This window comes from Xenopus tropicalis, chromosome 8 (assembly GCF_000004195.4).
Source record: "Xenopus tropicalis strain Nigerian chromosome 8, UCB_Xtro_10.0, whole genome shotgun sequence".
Classification (NCBI taxonomy): Eukaryota; Metazoa; Chordata; class Amphibia; order Anura; family Pipidae; genus Xenopus; species Xenopus tropicalis.
In genome coordinates, this window is record NC_030684.2 from 34,257,337 (window position 1) to 34,276,230 (window position 18,894).

General features: G+C 39.3%; 1 protein-coding gene across 1 annotated transcript in view; it reads right to left on the minus strand.

The window, feature by feature from the left end:
- The window catches only part of pappa (pappalysin 1), a 160,439-nt gene that overhangs the window by 46,010 nt on the left and 95,535 nt on the right, over nt 1–18,894 (minus strand). Inside the window, exons 11-13 of the mRNA XM_002935204.5 lie at nt 13,907–14,005; nt 12,631–12,766; nt 7,589–7,802 (exon numbers count right to left, since the gene is read on the minus strand). Coding sequence (XP_002935250.1) covers nt 7,589–7,802; nt 12,631–12,766; nt 13,907–14,005 — 449 coding nt within the window. The remainder of the gene's footprint in view (nt 1–7,588; nt 7,803–12,630; nt 12,767–13,906; nt 14,006–18,894) is intronic.

Below are 18,894 nucleotides of genomic sequence, written 5' to 3' on the forward strand. Positions count from 1 at the left end.
ACTCGAGTCGGGTGCCATGGGTCCCTCTAGACTAGCACCCTCCTTTGTGTGAAAATTAGGCCACCCACAGCCAGACCCTCCAGTGCCCTGGCCTAGGCTCCCACTAGCAATACTTATTTCCCCTTACATCTCCTCCGGGACTGGGTCTGCTGTCAGTTTGCCAATGTGCAATGAACATGGGGTAGTACTCATATTGTTTTTGTTGACCCTCTTCTCCGCTTACAGAGCTAGTTTACTGTTTTTCTTTGAAATAAATATTGAAAAACATATACCCCACTGATGCCTCAATTAATGTAATTTTATTGGTATTTATTTTGATGAAACTTAGCAGTAGCTGCTGCATTTCCCACCCTAGGCTTATACTCGAGTCAATAAGTTTTTCCAGTTTTCTTAGGTAAACTTAGGTACCTCGGCTTATACTTGAGTATATACGGTAGTTGTGGGAGCCCTGAAGCCACCACTACCGAGTGCAACTGGGGGGTAGCTCCATGGTTCCCACTTTAACTTGCATTAATGCTGGTATAGTGCTGTATTTATGCATGTATGCATAGTAAACCTGAATATGATATTTTGCATTATGAAATAAAATGTTGGCCCCTATAGTCTCAACCAACAGTTCAGGAAAAAGTAAGGAACTAAAAGAAACTGTTTTTAATATCTATTACATTGACAAATAACTTTAAAATTCATTAGTATAATGGAAAGTTAATAGGAAATGTATTTGGTGTCATTATGAAAAATAACATATACAAATTGGATAGAAAACTGGCTGAAGGATAGAGTACAAAGAGTGGTGGTAAATGGAATATTTTCTAATTGGGCCAGTGTGGTTAGTGGAGTACCGCAGGGGTCAGTCCTTGGTCCTTTGCTTTTTAACTTGTTTATTAATGACCTGGAGGTGGGCATAGAGAGTACTGTTTCTATTTTTGCTGATGACACTAAATTGTGCAAAACTATAAGTTCCATGCAGGATGCTGCCGCTTTGCAGAGCGATTTGACAAAATTGGAAAACTGGGCAGCAAACTGGAAAATGAGGTTCAATGTTGACAAGTGCAAAGTTATGCACTTTGGTAGGAATAATATAAACGCAAACTATCTACTGAATGGTAGTGTGTTGGGGGCATCCTTAATGGAGAAGGATCTAGGGGTTTTTGTAGATCACAAGTTGTCTAATTCCAGGCAGTGTCATTCTGTGGCTACTACAGCAAATAAAGTGCTGTCTTGTATAAAAAAGGGCATTGACTCAAGGGATGAGAACATATTTTTGCCGCTTTATAGGTCCCTGGTAAGGCCTCACCTTGAGTATGCAGTGCAGTTTTGGGCTCCAGTCCTTAAGAAGGATATTAATGAGCTGGAGAGAGTGCAGAGACTGCAACTAAACTGGTAAAGGGGATGGAAGATTTAAGCTATGAGGTTAGACTGTCGAGGTTGGGGTTGTTTTCTCTGGAAAAGAGGCGCTTGCGAGGGGACATGATTACTCTGTACAAGTACATTAGAGGGGATTATAGGCAGTTGGGGGATGTTCTTTTTTCCCATAAAAACAATCAGCGCACCAGAGGTCACCCCTATAGATTAGAGGAACAGAGCTTCCATTTGAAGCAGCGTAGGTGGTTTTTCACGGTGAGGGCAGTGAGGCTGTGGAATGCCCTTCCTAGAGATGTGGTAATGGCAGACTCTGTTAATGCCTTTAAGAGGGGCCTGGATGAGTTTTTGAACAAGCAGAATATCCAAGGCTATTGTGATACTAATATCTACAGTTAGTATTACTGGTTGTATATATATAGTCTATGTATGTGAGTGTATAGATTGGTTAGTATAGGTTGTGTGCTGGGTTTACTCGGATGGGTTGAACTTGATGGACAATGGTCTTTTTTCAACCCTATGTAACTATGTAACTATGTAACTATGTAACTTACTTAATGCACGAAAAAGCAAAAAATTCCAAATATAATAACTGTGTCTACTTTAAATAGCAAACTAACAGTAAACTGAAAAGATTATTTAACTGGAACCAGATACACATTATGGACACAAGAACAGTCTATACAAAAAGAATTGTTGATTCTGGCTCAGGGACCCCAGATTTTATTGAAAGGAGCAAAGAAATTAAACAAGTGGGAAGGTGCTTGAAGTTACCATGCTTCTTGGTGTCTCAGCTTGTTCTTGCACAGAATGTAATGAATTTGCTTAATGCTTACATCTGTTCCTAACTTCAAGGAATGGGAACTTTGCATGAAACGTCTGCTTCTAAGTAATCGACACTCAAATATAAGGGGTAATGGATGCATACACATGGATGTCTCAAATAATAGAACTTCTCTTTCTAACACACAAGCCCTTTTTGGCAGCTTACTGAGATTATTAGCTATAAAACATGGTTCACTGGAGCCAGAAAAAACAAACAGTATTTTTTCCCCACTTTATTTCTAAATTTTTTTGCAAAACTGTAAAATCAACACAGTGCTTGTATAATTTTATATAAAAATATACTGTTGATTAAGGTGTATAAAACACTAATTTTTTTTTTAAAGTTTATGCAAGGAGCTTGTATATGGGATAAAAAGCCCGACTTTTACAGACCTCTAGAGTGATGAACTGATAGATCAGACACAAGCAACTGAAATCCCTTCAGATGTTGTTGGACTACAACTTACAGCAACCACAAGAGTGGATGTTTGTTCAATACTCCCCTAGACTGGCCACCTATTTGTTCCACCCTTCCAGGCTTTACACACTGAGCTACTAACTATGCAGTCCGGGTGTCATGCTGCCCTAAAAAGACTGTCACCCTAGGCCTGAGCCTTTATGGCTTGCCCACAAATCCAGGGTTGAGCATCTCATTGAAGAAAGTTAGGGTTGTTATAGTTGGCTATTGCTTTTGTTGATTGTTTTGAAAAGGTTATACTTGATTGTTGAACTCGATCAACGTATCTTTTTTTAACCTACATAGTAAGTTGGGTTGAAAAAAGACATACGTCCATCACGTTCAACCATAATGCCTATATATAACCTGCCTAACTACTAGTTGATACAGAGGAAGGCAAAAAAACCCCATTTGAAGCCTCTCTAATTTGCCGCAGAGGGAAAAAAAATCCTTCCTGACTCCAAGATGGCAATCGGACCAGTCCCTGGATCAACTTGTACTAAGAGCTATCTCCCATAACCCTGTATTCCCTCACTTGTACTGAGAGCTATCTCCCCTACCCCTGTATTCCCTCACTTGTACTGAGAGCTATCTCCCCTACCCCTGTATTCCCTCACTTGTACTGAGAGCTATCTCCCATAACCCTGTATTCCCTCACTTGTACTGAGAGCTATCTCCCCTACCCCTGTATTCCCTCACTTGTACTGAGAGCTATCTTCCATACCCCTGTATTCCCTCACTTGTACGGAGAGCTATCTCTCCTACCCCTGTATTCCCTCACTTGTACTAAGATCTATCTCCCATACCCCTGTATTCCCTCACTTGTACTGAGAGCTATCTCCCATACCCCTGTATTCCCTCACTTGTACTGAGAGCTATCTCCCCACCCCTGTATTCCCTCACTTGTACTGAGAGCTATCTCCCCTACCCCTGTATTCCCTCACTTGTACTGAGAGCTATCTCCCATACCCCTGTATTCCCTCACTTGTACTGAGAGCTATCTCCCATACCCCTGTATTCCCTCACTTGTACTGAGAGCTATCTCCCCACCCCTGTATTCCCTCACTTGTACTGAGAGCTATCTCCCCTACCCCTGTATTCCCTCACTTGTACTGAGAGCTATCTCCCCTACCCCTGTATTCCCTCAATTGTACTGAGAGCTATCTCCCCTACCCCTGTATTCCCTCACTTGTACTGAGAGCTATCTCCCATACCCCTGTATTCCCTCACTTGTACTGAGAGCTATCTCCCATAACCCTGTATTCCCTCACTTGTACTGAGAGCTATCCCCCATAACCCTGTATTCCCTAACTTGCTAAGAATCCATCCAGCCCCTTCTTAAAGCTATATAATGTATCAGCCAGTACAACTGTTTCGGGGAGGGAATTCCACAACTTCAAGCTCTCGCAACCTAAGTTACTTTGTTATGGGTTACTTCATCTGCTGTAAACTTTGTAGCTTTGAACACATTAACTACCTTGGGTGCTCTTCTTCTGTCTCTGTAGTACCAGAAAAAGAAGACAACAGGGCATGGAATGTCTAAGTTCTACATGTCCCAACTAATTTATGGAAACGTGTACACTTCCAATGCACTTGGCTTGGCCCATCAAATGTGCACACAGAGGCAGTTATCAAGGTATACAACTGCTAAGGATCCAGGCACTGAAGACCAATATTTAGTAGAGATTATTTTGAACAGGGTGATTGACGTTTGCAATGGCTTCAGAGAGAAAAATAGACTTTAGATTTGCACATGTTCAAAAAAATTAAGTTTAGGAGGTACATTGCTGCAATTAGTGCTTGAATTTGACCACTATGTCTTTATTACACCTAAACATGGGTTAAGAAAAAAGAACAAAAGGTACCAATATTTTTACTCACTGATCCAGAACAATTTTCATCTTGCCAAATAATATTACAAAGGTGTAAAAAGAGCAAATAATAAAGGCAAAAACTGAAACAGATTTTTGAAATGAAAAGCATTTAACCCACAAGGCAAGATGTAGAAGTGCATATTTAATACACACACAATCATGTGCTCAATCCAAACACCAACCATTCCTGTCTCTATTTACTTGTATATGAAGGAATTAATTCCAACAAAAATAACATTGTAGGGAAAAAACAGCTTTTGAAGAGAGTAGCCAAATAAACAGTCAACTTATCCAAAGAAAAGAAGAAAAAGACTAAGCCTTTGGCAGCTGTAGGAATAAGGCAGTAAAAACCTGCCAGCTGAAAGAGAAGGTCTCAGTGGCAGTCTCCTGCCCACCAGTCATGTCTGGTAGCACAGGGACACACGTTATCCACTGACCAGATAGAAAGAGTAACAGTAGCCACAGAAACTCAGCTTGTGGGTCAAGGGAGGGGGGGGGGCTCATTGCTAATGCAGAGAGAGCTATTGTGCTCTCTGCACTAGCAGAGCCAAATTTTTATTTTGAAAAATGGAAATTTGGCTCTTAAAGTTACCAGAGGTGTCTTTTTTTTTACTGCCCTGGTAGTTGCTGCTCCTTGCCACCTGTCACATTGCAGAAGCAGCCCTGCAAGTGTGTGTGCATGGTAGGGTTGGAGCATAAAGATTTTCATTCATCCAGGTCATGATTTGAACTGAAGAAGCCACTCCGATGAGTCCAGTAGCTTTAGACTTAATTCTACTAGATACTGTAGACACTGTAGTATCTAGTAGAATTAAGTCTAAAGCTACTGGACTCATCCGAGTGGCTTCTTCAGTTCAAATGTGTGGTAGGTAATACCGTGGAATATAAATCCTTTAGGATAGTACAGTCACAGACATTCAATGGTTTTATTGAACGTATTCAATTAGGTATTGGCTGAAACTCACAGACGTGTAAAAGAGTGATCCAGTCACAATGGTACCATGATTCTCATTGGGCAGGTGTTAATTTTTCAAGTTACATGGACTGGAAGTGTGAATAGTTGTGAAACTGCTGGAGTAATCGTGTCACTGTAAATTGCTGACAAGCAGTGTTCAGGGATGGTTTTTCCAGTTTGGTATAAATGGCTTCCTTCACAGAAGTGTCCTTTTTCCTTAAGATTAGATAGACTTGTCCTGAGCAGTTGTTTTGTCTCTGCAGTGTATCGATCAGAGGACTCTTTACTACACTAGACAGCATTACTTTTCATGTGCTTTGGTGTTGGGTCTATTGGGTGCACCAACTTCTGTCTCTTCTGTTGTTTGGGTTGAAAAACATGACAATGCAATGTTTGTTGAAAATTCTCAACAAAGTTTTTCTGATGTTCCATCCGCATACCTTCTGTTTGTTGGTCTGGTGTTTTTGCTTGCCCTTCATTTTGTTTTGATAAATGCCCAATCAGGGTATCCACAAGTTTTCAGAGCTCCTTTGTGATGCTTGTACTTCTTCTCTTTAGCCTTGGCATTGGTTGCCACAGTTTCAGCCTGATGTACAGCACAGTCCAAAAATGCCAATCTGCTGTCTATCTACTTGTTTATTAAGTTATAAAGTTCCTGTCTATTCGAGGTAAGTAAATAAATTAGCAATATAGCAATAAAAATCGTATCAGCATTCTAGGGTTATCTGTGAAAAAGATTCATTGTACATTTGCTGCAGAAGTTGTATCAAATTAATATCTTAAATATTTTCACTGCAATCGTATTTTTATAAGCAGGTTGAACTGAAAAAGCATCAATTGTAATAACTCATTTATTTTTTTTACTTTATTAATAGGTGCTGAAGTGTTTAAAATGCAGTACTGCACAAGGGAGAAATGATATATTAACTTTTGCAAGTTATTATAGACATAATGAAACTTCTAATAACACACACAAAACATATTTGATGCATCTACCACATTTGTAAAGTTTTGTCCTGATAAATGAATTATCTACTAAAGCCTTTATTCTTAATTTTTGATAAAAGCTGAGGTTTTCTCTTTGTGTAACTGACTCTACCGACAGAATTGTTTCTCTCGTTTTTGCACTTGACCTAAACTGTCTAGCTGCTCTTTCATCACAATGTGAAATTCTATGCAATCCAATTCTACCTGTTTGTCTCTGCTTAGGGTTAAATTGTTAAGGAATGAACACAGTGTTTCTTCGAGGAGAAAAACAGGGACAAAGCAATTCCAGTGTGCTTGATGATCAGGGGCCCCATTTCAGGTCTCCATTATATTTAGTGACAAATGTGGGCTAAGGCCCAGAATAGCAATTCTCTTTCACATGGGGAGCAAAATTTCCTTTCAGCTGGCCACAAAATTCCTAAAACTGACCCTGGCTGAGACAGAGGCCTTTGTAGATTGAATGAGTATAAATGTGCAGTATCTCAGTGCAGTGTCAGTGTCAGTCTCCAGCAGTAAACTGGTTAAGATTTCAGTTTATTCTTTGAAGAGCAGCCAAGCACTTGAATGAATTTTCATTGAGGAAATTGATTTTCTAAGGACAAGTCTTATCTTTAAAAGGGGGGGGGAAGGAAAAACAAACCTGAATTCCTATGTATCGAAATGCATGGCACAATTTATTTTCTCACAGCTTATTTGGTCAAAAACACATCCCCCCACAAGTCTAAAAAACATCCAGAAGATAAAGATATGATAAAGATCAAAATATCATGTCAAGATTATAATCATAACTCGTTTACATTGCTGGGAATGATAATGAAACATATTAATCACTGTTTGCTGTAAGTGTAAACACACATAGCTTGACGTCTATAAAAAGTCCTGATGCAATAGGCAACCTTGTAAGAGCAGTGACCTCTGGGTGTACAAATTTACAAAAAAAAAATTGCATTTGTTCAAGTGTCTCCAATAAACTAGTCTACTGGAAAGCAAAGTCTCAAAGCAATATTGAAGCCTATTCATTTTATTAATAACCAAGATGATTACAACAATAATGCTTACAATTGATGGTTCTGTGTTTGAAAGTTTTGAAACTAGAAAGCAACCAATGAGGTTAGTAGAAAGTCTTACCTTTGCTCAACTGCACTGTATATCTCTCCCCTTTGACAGCTGCTGATGGTGACAGGGTCAAAATCATGGAAGGAGCGTAGTGCCACCCCAGAGATGGCCACAAAATTAGACGTAAAACTAACGAGGACAGTTTGGCTGTGGTAGAAAGGGCGACTGAGGTCATGCATCACAGAAATTACCAGAGGATTGTTTCTGCAGCTAAGAATATGGACACCTGCCATGGAAAAAATAAAAAGAGAGACATCAGAAGTTTGTCTTCCTTTCCAACATTACTGGCCAGCACTTCCTGGCAGATGCCAGGTCAATTACCAAAGTTATGAAATGTGGCTGGCAACCAAGAAGCAAGATGAAATTAAAGTGAGTGAAAATTAATTTCATGTCATTATTTGTGGGAGTTAAGTCCTACGAAGCTCCAACGCTGATATTGCTGTTTTCAAATGTCCCCTATTCTATTTCATGCAATGCCAACACTTGCTAGAAATGTGTTACAAGATCACCTTCAGATTTAACCGCAGAATCACTTTATGAAGACTGTGGTCTAAAAATGTATTTGGGTCACATTTATTCCGGTTTTGTTTACAATTAATATGTGTGTGATGTCTGGGTACATGGGGTCGTGGTAATCATCGTGCATCGAAAAAGCAAAAGGTGAGGCTGGGCCACAAGAGTCTGAGCTTGGCTGTAAAGGACATAAGTAGGACATACTCATGAAAGCTTAGTGCTAGTGCTCTGAACAATCTTCAATTATGAGGTCCCGTACAATTTAAAAAAATATTTATTGAAAGTTTTTTCCTTATCCGAAAACCCATTATACAGAAAGTTATGAATTACGGAAAGGCCATCTCCCATAGACTCCATTTTAATGAAATAATTCACATTTAAAAAAATAGTTTCCTTTTTCTCTGTAATAATAAAACAGTACCTGTACTTGATCCCAACTAAGATATAATTACCCCTTATTGGGGCAGAACAGTCCTATTGGGTTTATTTAATGGTTAAATGATTCCCTTTTCTCTGTAATAATAAAACAGTACCTGTACTTGATCCCAACTAAGATATAATTACCCCTTATTGGGGCAGAACAGTCCTGTTGGGTTTATTTAATGGTTAAATGATTCCCTTTTCTCTGTATTAATAAAACTGTACCTGTACTTGATCCCAACTAAGATATAATTCATCCTTATTGGAGCCAAAACAATCCTATTGGATTTAATTACTGTTTAAATATTTTTTTAAGTAGACTTAAGTTAGGAGATACGAATTACGGAATGACCCCTTATCTGGAATACCCCAGGTCCCGAGCATTCTGGATAACGGGTCCCATACCTGTACCTTTTCATGTATACTAATTACAGGTGCAGAAACCATTCTGCAGGCTTTTGGGGCTATGAAAGTACTACTTATAAAATGAAATCAATGCAAAAAATAAAATACAAACTAATAATAATCCTTCATCAACATGTTCTGTTATTATTGTCATGTTATTATTTGTAATGTTTTATATATATATATATATATATATATATATAAGAATAAATCCATGTGAGATTTTTTTCTAATAGTGTCTTTTGGAGGCTTGTCACAGATTACATCATATCAAGTACTGGCAACTACCAAAATTCTGATGCTAATATCTGCAAATAATTGAGGCCGGGGACTAGACTTTCAGAGTATACTAATAAGATAATTAGGCACTTTCTTGCCAACACAAATCTGATTTAGTTTAATTCAAATTTATGAGTGAAAGACCTAAAAGCAAAAAGGAGAACCAAACGTTTGATTAAAGGCGACTCGCCTCCAACAATCTACTATGATTAAGCATTCTCAAAAGAGCAACGTGTCTCTATGACTTCAGTCAATTTAGCAAGAATGTGATACACTGATAGAGACTCAAATTAACCTGTTGTATAGTGAAATGCATAGTCAACTTTTTGATATTTTCATTAAATTGAATACATGTTGTTGGGTAACTAGAATTCCTTCACACCCAGCACCTTTGGGCAATGATTGGAGATACTCTAAGGGGCTGATTTACTAATCCACGAACGTCCGAATGTGTTTTTTTCGTAATGATCTGTATTTTGCGATTTTTTCGCCGCCGTCGCGACTTTTTCGTAAATTGTCGCGACTTTTCCGTAGCCGTTACGACTTGTGCGAATTGTCGCGACTTTTTCGTAGCTGTCGCGAAAAAATTGGAAAGGTTTGCCCGCCGTTTACTAGCGCTCAATACGAAAAAGGCACGACAATTTGCACAAGTTGTAACGGCTACGAAAAAGTTGCGTCAATTTGCGCAAGTCGTATCGGCTACGAAAAAGTCGTGACGGCGACGAAAACATCGCAAAAAATATGAAAAAGTCGCAAAATGTTCGTTTCCAATCCAATTTTTTCCCATTCGGAATTCGGATTCGTGGATTAGTAAATCAGCCCCTAAGTATCTTTTGGGAAAGACAGTGTAAAGTGCTGCAACTGAAAGCACTATTTAGATCAGGGATCCCCAACCTTTTATACTCTTGAGCCACATTTAAATGGAAAATGTGTTGGGGAGCAACACAAGCATGAAAAAAGTTCAAGGAGGTAGCAATATGAGTTCAAATTGGCTACCTAATAGCCCCTATGTGGACTGGCAGCCTACAGGAGGCTCTGTTTGGCTTTACATTGGCTTTTATACAACCAAAATATGCCTCCAAGTCAGGAATTCAAAAATAAGCACCTACTTTGAGGCCACTGGGAACAACATCCAAGGGGTTGGGGAGCAACATGTTGTGGATCACTGATTTAGATATAACTATTATAACTATTTAGATAAAGCATATATTACGTTCCTGTACAGGAATAGTTACATGGAAAAGCAGTTTAATAAGTGCACACCACAAACCTAATACTAACAGCATCAGAAAGTTAATATATTTAGAAGAAAGCCAGAATGGCTAATTCTAAATAATCAGGAACAGCAAAAAGCAACAGTACAAGTATGAGATTTATTACCCAGAATGCTAGAGTTTTCTAGGTAATAGTTATTTTCTTAATATGAAGTATCCTGCCCAAAGGTTTCTAAAAAAGCATTTAAATATGAAGAACAAGAAGCCCAATAGGAGAGTATTTAAAAATGAAAAACAAGAAGCCCAATAGGAGAGTACTGTCAGAGTGAATGCTATTCCTACCTATAATCTAAAGCTGTCAAACAACTTAATTACAGATGTAAGAAAATTCCCCAGGGAGAATGCTCCTTACCAGCACAGCATGTAAATTAACAACAATCTGGCAATCTTTTGGCTTCATTACATTACACTGTAACAAGAAATATTTAGACAGGGTCTAGTTGCTGGGTCCTAGGGGAAGCTGTTTAATGCTGAGGTTCCAATTACAGGAGCAAAGAACATAAATTAGGCGAGATTATTTTGCATTTTAATGTAGGTGCCAAGTCTGGAGAGAAATGTTAATGTTAAGTAAGCTTTATAAGAAAGGTCCATGTAAATACAGCCATAAGCATTCACAGAAACGCTGCATTGAGTCCTCTATCAAAAGAAACACAGGATTTCTGGTCTCCTTTTTTGTAAGCATGTTCTTAGGGAAATCGACTTCCTCTCTCAGGAAAATCCTTCATTACTGGGGCCAGAGTCTGCTCTCTCCCCTCTCCCATCTCCTGCTCCCCCTCCCACAAGAATGCTAAGAACTCCCTCCCCCCCTTAGGAATGTGTGATCTGAGCTACCAACAGCTAGAGCTGTAGCAGGAAGCTATTTAAAAGGCAGCTGCTGCCTTAAACAAAAGGAGGGAGCTTCTAGGGTTGTTACTCAAGTATGGTAAAGCTTTCTGCAGAATAAATATAGTGTTCTATCTGGCACTAATGTGGCAAATCTTTTTCCAGTAAAATGCCAAAATGACTTTCCTTCTCTTTTAAGAATACAACCGCATTGTTGCTGTGATAAAGGTCCCAGCACATTTTAACCATGGATAATATGTTTAACATCAAGTTTTAGGTAATTATTATTACATAAAAAAAGCTAATCAATCAAAAAGGAACAACTGTTTGTTTAACAAGGATTCTAATAGAAATGGCATAGACATAGGCCTCAAGAAAAAAATTAGAAAGCCAATACTTTAGCACTTTGGAATAAAGTTTGGATCACCCGATTTGCTGCAATAATACATGTATTGGCTTTCTAATGTGTTTTTGAACATACTACTGGTGAGTAGACATAAGGGTTGATTCACTAAGGTGCGTTAAAACGAGCGCTATTTATAGCATGCGTTAAAAATTTTATCGCGTCTTATTTTTCGCGTCTTAGTGCACGATTCACTAAAAGGACACTTGCGTTAATTTAGACGCAATGCTGTTTGCGTTATTTAAGTCGCAAAGACTATTTCCGTGCGGTATTTGACGCAACGCATGCTAATTAACCCAGTGTGCACAAACTGTTGCATCATGCGAAAAACTGCACGCTATATTAGCCATACATGCCATATTACTTTCGAAAAAATACTGTTCTGAAAATGACCATTTCCCTGCAAACTGGCGGCTGCATCACTCTAGGGCCAACACAGACTTGAATAAATCCCACTGCAAAGTCCATATTGTGTTGCCAAAAGCTCATGAACTGTACTTTTCTATAATTACTGCCTGCCCCAAGTAGGTGTTAATTTTCGCATAGACTAATGCGATATTTAGCGCGCCTAAGTGTTTGTGAATCATGCGTTAGTATTATTTCTGTGCGAGAATTAACGCATGTGGTTGCACACTATTTAACGCACGCGATATGCGACTTAACGCATGCAATAATACTTTAGCAAATCGTGTGTTTTTTTCACGTCAATTTTAACGCAAAAAATCATGTGATAACGCTTGTCAACCTTTAGTGAGTCAACCCTATAGACTTGTCTGGGTAACGGGCCTCAGAATAATAGGTGATAAAGTTTAACACATATAGCTAGCTAAGTGCTAATAAGGACTGTGAGTTGCCCTGCCGTTCTACTGGACGAATCAAATTGCTCTAACATATTATAACATTCATTACAGAACAGGTATTATTTTATGCATATATACCTAAATCATGTAGTTGTTCCTTAGTGTCGATTAACTGCACACTTATGGTCTCTGGCTTCTGGTCATTAATATAGGTCCCATCTGTCACCAAGTGGACAATAACAGCAGCAACTACCACAGGTCGACTAAAGTAGGCCTGAAAAGAAAAACTGAGATTGCCAAAACAGTTTTCAAGTAATTTACTCCATTCTACGGCAAAGCTTTAGTAAAGGGTTCTATCAGTAAAAAAAAAGATGATACTATAGAAATAATATAATGGAAATATCTAGTAGAATTACAGTAAGTCTAAAACAACTGGACTTTTCTGAGTTTTTCTTGAAAACGTTTCACCACTCATCCGAGTGGCTTCTTCAGTTTAAAAAAACTCAGAAAAGTCCAGTTGTTTTAGACTTAATTCTACTAGATACTGTATATCATGACCTGGATGAATGAGAATCTTCATAGAAATATAATGGAAATAATATACATGAGAACAGTTAGTCACGTGATAAAAAAAGGATTGACAACACAGTTTTCATATTTAGGTATTGTATGGCAAAAGTATATGGTATCTGAAACCATAAAAAACACTACCGGCTAATGATGAGCAAATTTTGCAACAAAAAAAATTCACAGAGAAAAAATGCGTGTTGGCTTTAATGTATTTGGAGTGAGAAAAAGAGTTGCGCGCATAAGAAAAAAATGGTCACAAAATGGTCGGAAGAAAATATTGGTGCCCATTATTGACTAATTGCTAATTTTTTGCCGTTTGTGAATTTTTCAGCAGTTTTTTTTCAGCAAAGCGGAACGGGACAGATTTGCTCATCACTGCTACTGGCAGATGTGTAATTAGAATGTATTCGATATATGGTATAAATGAATGATCTGAAATGTATCTCTTAATATCATTTTAGATTTCAGATTTACATGGAGTCATTATGTAACAAATATATGCAGTGTTGGACTGGGACCCCAGGGGCCCACCAGAAATCCTTAAATCCCAGGCCCACTTTCCAAACTAACTTTCCTCCTTCCTTCACCCAACCTCTTTATTCTCCTAGTCTGTTATTTACATGCTAGCATCTATTCTTCCATCTATTTCTCCCCTTTCTGCCTATTCAGTAATAGGGAATGACCATGAAGTAGGCCAAATGGTCAGGAGCAGGAGGGCCCACTTACACCTGGGCCCACAGGGAGTTTTCCTGGTATCCTGGTGGGCCAGTCCGACACTGAATATATGATTCTTCTAATCAAGCTGACATTTTAGGATTCATGCAACACATTTATGGGAACATACCTTTAACCAGAAATTGACAAAATGGGTTGTAACTGTGCAGGGATACCAAGCATATTGGGACAGCGCATCGTTCAGGTCAAGCACCTTTGTCAGACAAACCTGTTACATTGAAACAAAAGTAGCTTGGCATTATCTCACAGAATAAAAAATGTTTTAACACAGTTAAATAAAACACAATTAAGCATTTTAAAATCATTTTCAGACTCTTTTATTTATTCTTTTATTTATTATTTTATTGTCTTTTTCATTTGTTTTCTGGTATTTAATATCTATACAATGCTTTATACAACTGCTTTCCAGTATATCTATCATTTTTACACTGCAAAGGGTTTCCCCTGAATCTTTTCTCAGTTCCAATTCTTCCTGTTTTTCCAATTTATTTGTGATTTGTGTACATTAGGGGGCATATTTGCTAAGCAATTTTGAGATAAAGTCGGATTTTTTCTTACTTCTAGATAATTTCGAGATTCATGAATGGGTTTTTGCCAGAACTCGAGTTTTTTGTTCCTTCCTCTGAAGGTTTATCATAGTGAGTGATTATTTATATGTATTATATACCTATGTGCTATGTAATGACCTGATCAATAAAAATGTTTTTTTAACTATAGTACCTCCCTGAAAGATTTTTCTTCTGGTGTGCAGGGTTTATGTGAGAGTTTTGTTGGTATATATAATCCTCTTATGGGGGGATTTGTGAAACCCTAGCACCTAGATTTTCATCTATATACATACGTAATTTTTTTGGTCTTTTTAAAGGGCAAGTGTATCTTAGCCGGAGTGCCCTCCACTATTCTAAATTCTGTAGAGTTTATATGACTTTTAAGGCCAGAAAAAAACGAGTTTTAATAAATGTGCCCCTATTTGCCACCATTTTCTTCTCTATACCGAGTGTAGCGAATGGGAAAAATTCGTATTGGAAACGAACATTTTGCGACTTCTTCGTATTTTTGCGATTTTTTTCGTCGCCGTTACGACTTCGCGAATTGTCGCGACTTTTTCGTAGCTATTACGATTTGCTCGTATATTGTCACGACTTTTTTCGTAAACGGCGGGCAAAACTTTCAGACTTTGCATGATTTTGGAAGTCTCCCATAGGGCTCAATGCCACTCTGCAGCTCCAACCCAGCCCAAGGAAAGTCTCCCATAGGGCTCAATGGCACTCTGCAGCTCCAACCTGGCCCAAGGAAAGTCTCCCATAGGGCTCAATGGCACTCTGCAGCTCCAACCCGGCCCAAGGAAAGCCTCCCATAGGGCTCAATGGCACTCTGCAGCTCCAACCCGGCCCAAGGAAAGTCTCCCATAGGGCTCAATGGCACTCTGCAGCTCCAACCCGGCCCAAGGAAAGCCTCCCATAGGGCTCAATGGCACTCTGCAGCTCCAACCTGACCCAAGGAAAGTCTCCCATAGGGCTCAATGGCACTCTGCAGCTCCAACCCGGCCCAAGGAAAGTCTCCCATAGGGCTCAATGGCACTCTGCAGCTCCAACCCGGCCCAAGTAAAGTCTCCCATAGGGCTCAATGGCACTCTGCAGCTCCAACCTGGCCCAAGGAAAGTCTCCCATAGGGCTCAATGGCACTCTGCAGCTCCAACCTGGCCCAAGGAAAGTCTCCCATAGGGCTCAATGGCACTCTGCAGCTCCAACCCGGCCCAAGTAAAGTCTCCCATAGGGCTCAATGGCACTCTGCAGCTCCAACCTGGCCCAAGGAAAGTCTCCCATAGGGCTCAATGGCACTCTGCAGCTCCAACCCGGCCCAAGGAAAGTCTCCCATAGGGCTCAATGGCATCTGCAGCTCCAACCCGGCCCAAGGAAAGTCTCCCATAGGGCTCAATGGCACTCTGCAGCTCCAACCCGGCCCAAGGAAAGTCTCCCATAGGGCTCAATGGCACTCTGCAGCTCCAACCTGGCCCAAGGAAAGTCTCCCATAGGGCTCAGTGGCACTCTGCAGCTCCAACCCGGCCCAAGGAAAGTCTCCCATAGGGCTCAATGGCACTCTGCAGCTCCAACCTGGCCCAAGGAAAGTCACGATACTGAAGCTTGAATGAATCCAAAACTTTCGTACTCGTCGCGACGGCTCCGAAAAAGTCGCGACAATTTGCGCAAGTCGTAACGCTACTAAAAAAGTTGCGATCTTTACGGAAAAAAATGCATTCGGACGCTTTTTGGACGTTCGTGGATTAGTAAATGTGCCCCTAACTGTAGATATTAGTATCACAATAGCCTTGGATATTCTGCTTGTTCAAGAACTCATCCAGGCCCCTCTTATAGGCATTAACAGATTCTGCCATTACCACATCACTAGGAAGGGCATTCCCCAACCTCACTGCCCTCACCGTGAAAACCACCTACGCTGCTTCAAATGGAAGCTCTGCTCCCCTAATCTAAAGGGGTTACCTCTGGTGCGCTGATTGTTTTTATGGGAAAAAAGAACATCCCCCATCTGCCTATAATCCCCTCTAATGTACTTGTACTGAGTAATCATGTCCCCTCGCAAGCACCTCTTTTCCAGAGAAAACAACCCCAACCTCGACAGTCTCACCTCATAGTTTAAATCTCCCATCCCCTTTTCCAGTTTAGTTGCAGTCTCTGCACTCTCTCCAGCTCATTAATATCATGCATGGAAGCCCACCAACTTGAGTTGAAGCTGTTCCATAAGAAGGAATAAGCTAAAATTCATCAAGCCTATGTGCAGGACTCATCAAAAGCTATTGGTCCAGAAACAATCAGTTGCAGTTATTGCTGGCCAAGGGGGGCACACCAGCTTCTGAAGGCAAAGGTTTACATAATTTGGCCACACACAGATATGTAATTTGGATAATTTTCCTCAATAAATAAATGAGCAAGCATTATGTTTGTGACTCGTTTGTTTAACTGACAATCAGATCATGTATTAAGTCATATTTGTGCAGCAATATTTAAAATTCAAATGTTTCAAATTCACAAACTTTTCAGTACATTGTATATAAAGAGAATTTTGTGAGATGCCTCATATACAGTATATTTCTGAGCCGGATATCATACATAATGACAGATTCCAGCTTTGTCATTATACTATTTTTACCTTTCCAATTTCGCAACACCATTTTTATTTTCCTAGGAATTATTTTTTTCTTTTGTTCAAAACTTAGCGAGCACAAAACCTCCTCTGGCACACTTCATCACTTTAACATGCTCCCTTGCTACTATTAACCTTTTATATTGCTGGAACTTGGATTGTAATGTTTGTTCTAAGTGAAGATTATTGAAGGATGTTTGTAAGATTGTATCACAATGTGTTCCAGTGTCTCCTTACTGTTTGTCACTGTACAGAGCTCAATATTATAATATTCTTTGCCATTATGGCTCTGTGGTTGCTATTTGGCACATGACAAACATATTTTTCTTTTCAGTCTCACATCATTTAAAACTTTGTTGCTACAACAGCCCAAGAACACAATGACCAACTTGCAGTTGCCTATCCTCTCCACAGAAAGAAAACAACATTGTCTTTGAGTTTATTATTTGTACCCCCATCTGTTTGCCTAGGAGCAGTAATTCTTAGCAACCAATAAGATGCTTGCTTTTAAATATGTGACCAGTAAATTCTATCTGTTGATTGGTTGCTATAGGTCAGGGATGCCCAACCTTTTATACACATGAGCCACATTCAAATGGAAAAAGTGTTGGGGAGCAACACAAGCATGAAAAAGGTTCCTGGGGGCACCAATAAGAATTATAATTGGCTTCTTAATAGCCCCTATGTGGACTGGCAGCCTACAGAAGGCTCTGTTTGGCATTATGCTTGGTTTTTATGCAACCAAAACTTGCCTCCTTACCAGAAATTCAAAAATGAGCACTTGCTCTGAGGCCACAGGGAGCAACATCCAAAAGGTTGGGGAGCAACATGTTCCTCGCGAGCCACTGGTTGGGGAACACTGCTATAGGTGATAAGAAGTGTAGCAAACTTTGCTCCTGATATTACATAACCCCAGTAGTGTTTTCAATTAAAGTGGATGGTGGCCGTTTTGCCCCACATCCACAAAGTTACAGAATAAATAGAATAGAATAAAGTTTATGTGCTATTGATTTAAATAACTGTTTAATTTTTTAGAATTCACGGAAACTTTCCATACTTTATATATGCAATGATTCCAGTCTTCCTAATAAGACCAATCTTAGTTCTAACATTTGCATTGAAAATTCTCTCCATGCAAGCATTCCTATTATTACAGGTTATCTCAGGACACTTCTGTTTAATCTCAAAACACTCGACTGTTTTACACAAATGGCTACACTGATTTTCTTTTCTCTCACCGTTTAAGATAAAGAAGGCTATATAAGAGTTTTTTGTTTTAGGCACCGAAGTCTGAAGTTAACTGTCAGTTGTCTTGTAGGAGATATCTATATCCCCTACACACACACACCCCAAAGCAACAGTGAAAGTGATAATTTACCATTCTTTTTAAATATATTTCATGCTTATTTAGAATGTTAACCACATGTAAGGGTAGAGCTTTTTTTGGATTTTGCCACTTTGTAACCTCATTTAAATCTTGGAATGTTCTATTTACACACTGAGGCACAGCTCTGTTTAGATTATGAAATATTGGACCAGATACAAAACTTGAAAAACTTAATTGAATTATGTGGTAATCCGAAACGGACACAGTTGATGAGTTTTCTGCTTGAACTGAATCTTGCTTATTATGTGATTTTTTTTTTCTATGTACACATAATACTAGTACCTACAGTACGAAATTGTGTCCTAAGCTGTCTTCATCCATTGATTCAGTGGCAAAAATTCTCTGAAATGGCAGCTATATAATACTCTTACGCGGCAAGCTGAGAATCTGCCCCTACTATTCAAAAATCTTATTGATGTGCCTATACTCGGAGCCACTGATTCAGCACGGGTGCAGGCACATAAAGCAGATTCACCCCAAAACTGCTCATTTATCAGTTTCACTCCCAGTTCAACTTAGTGTGCCTGCACCCTGGCTGACGCAATGGC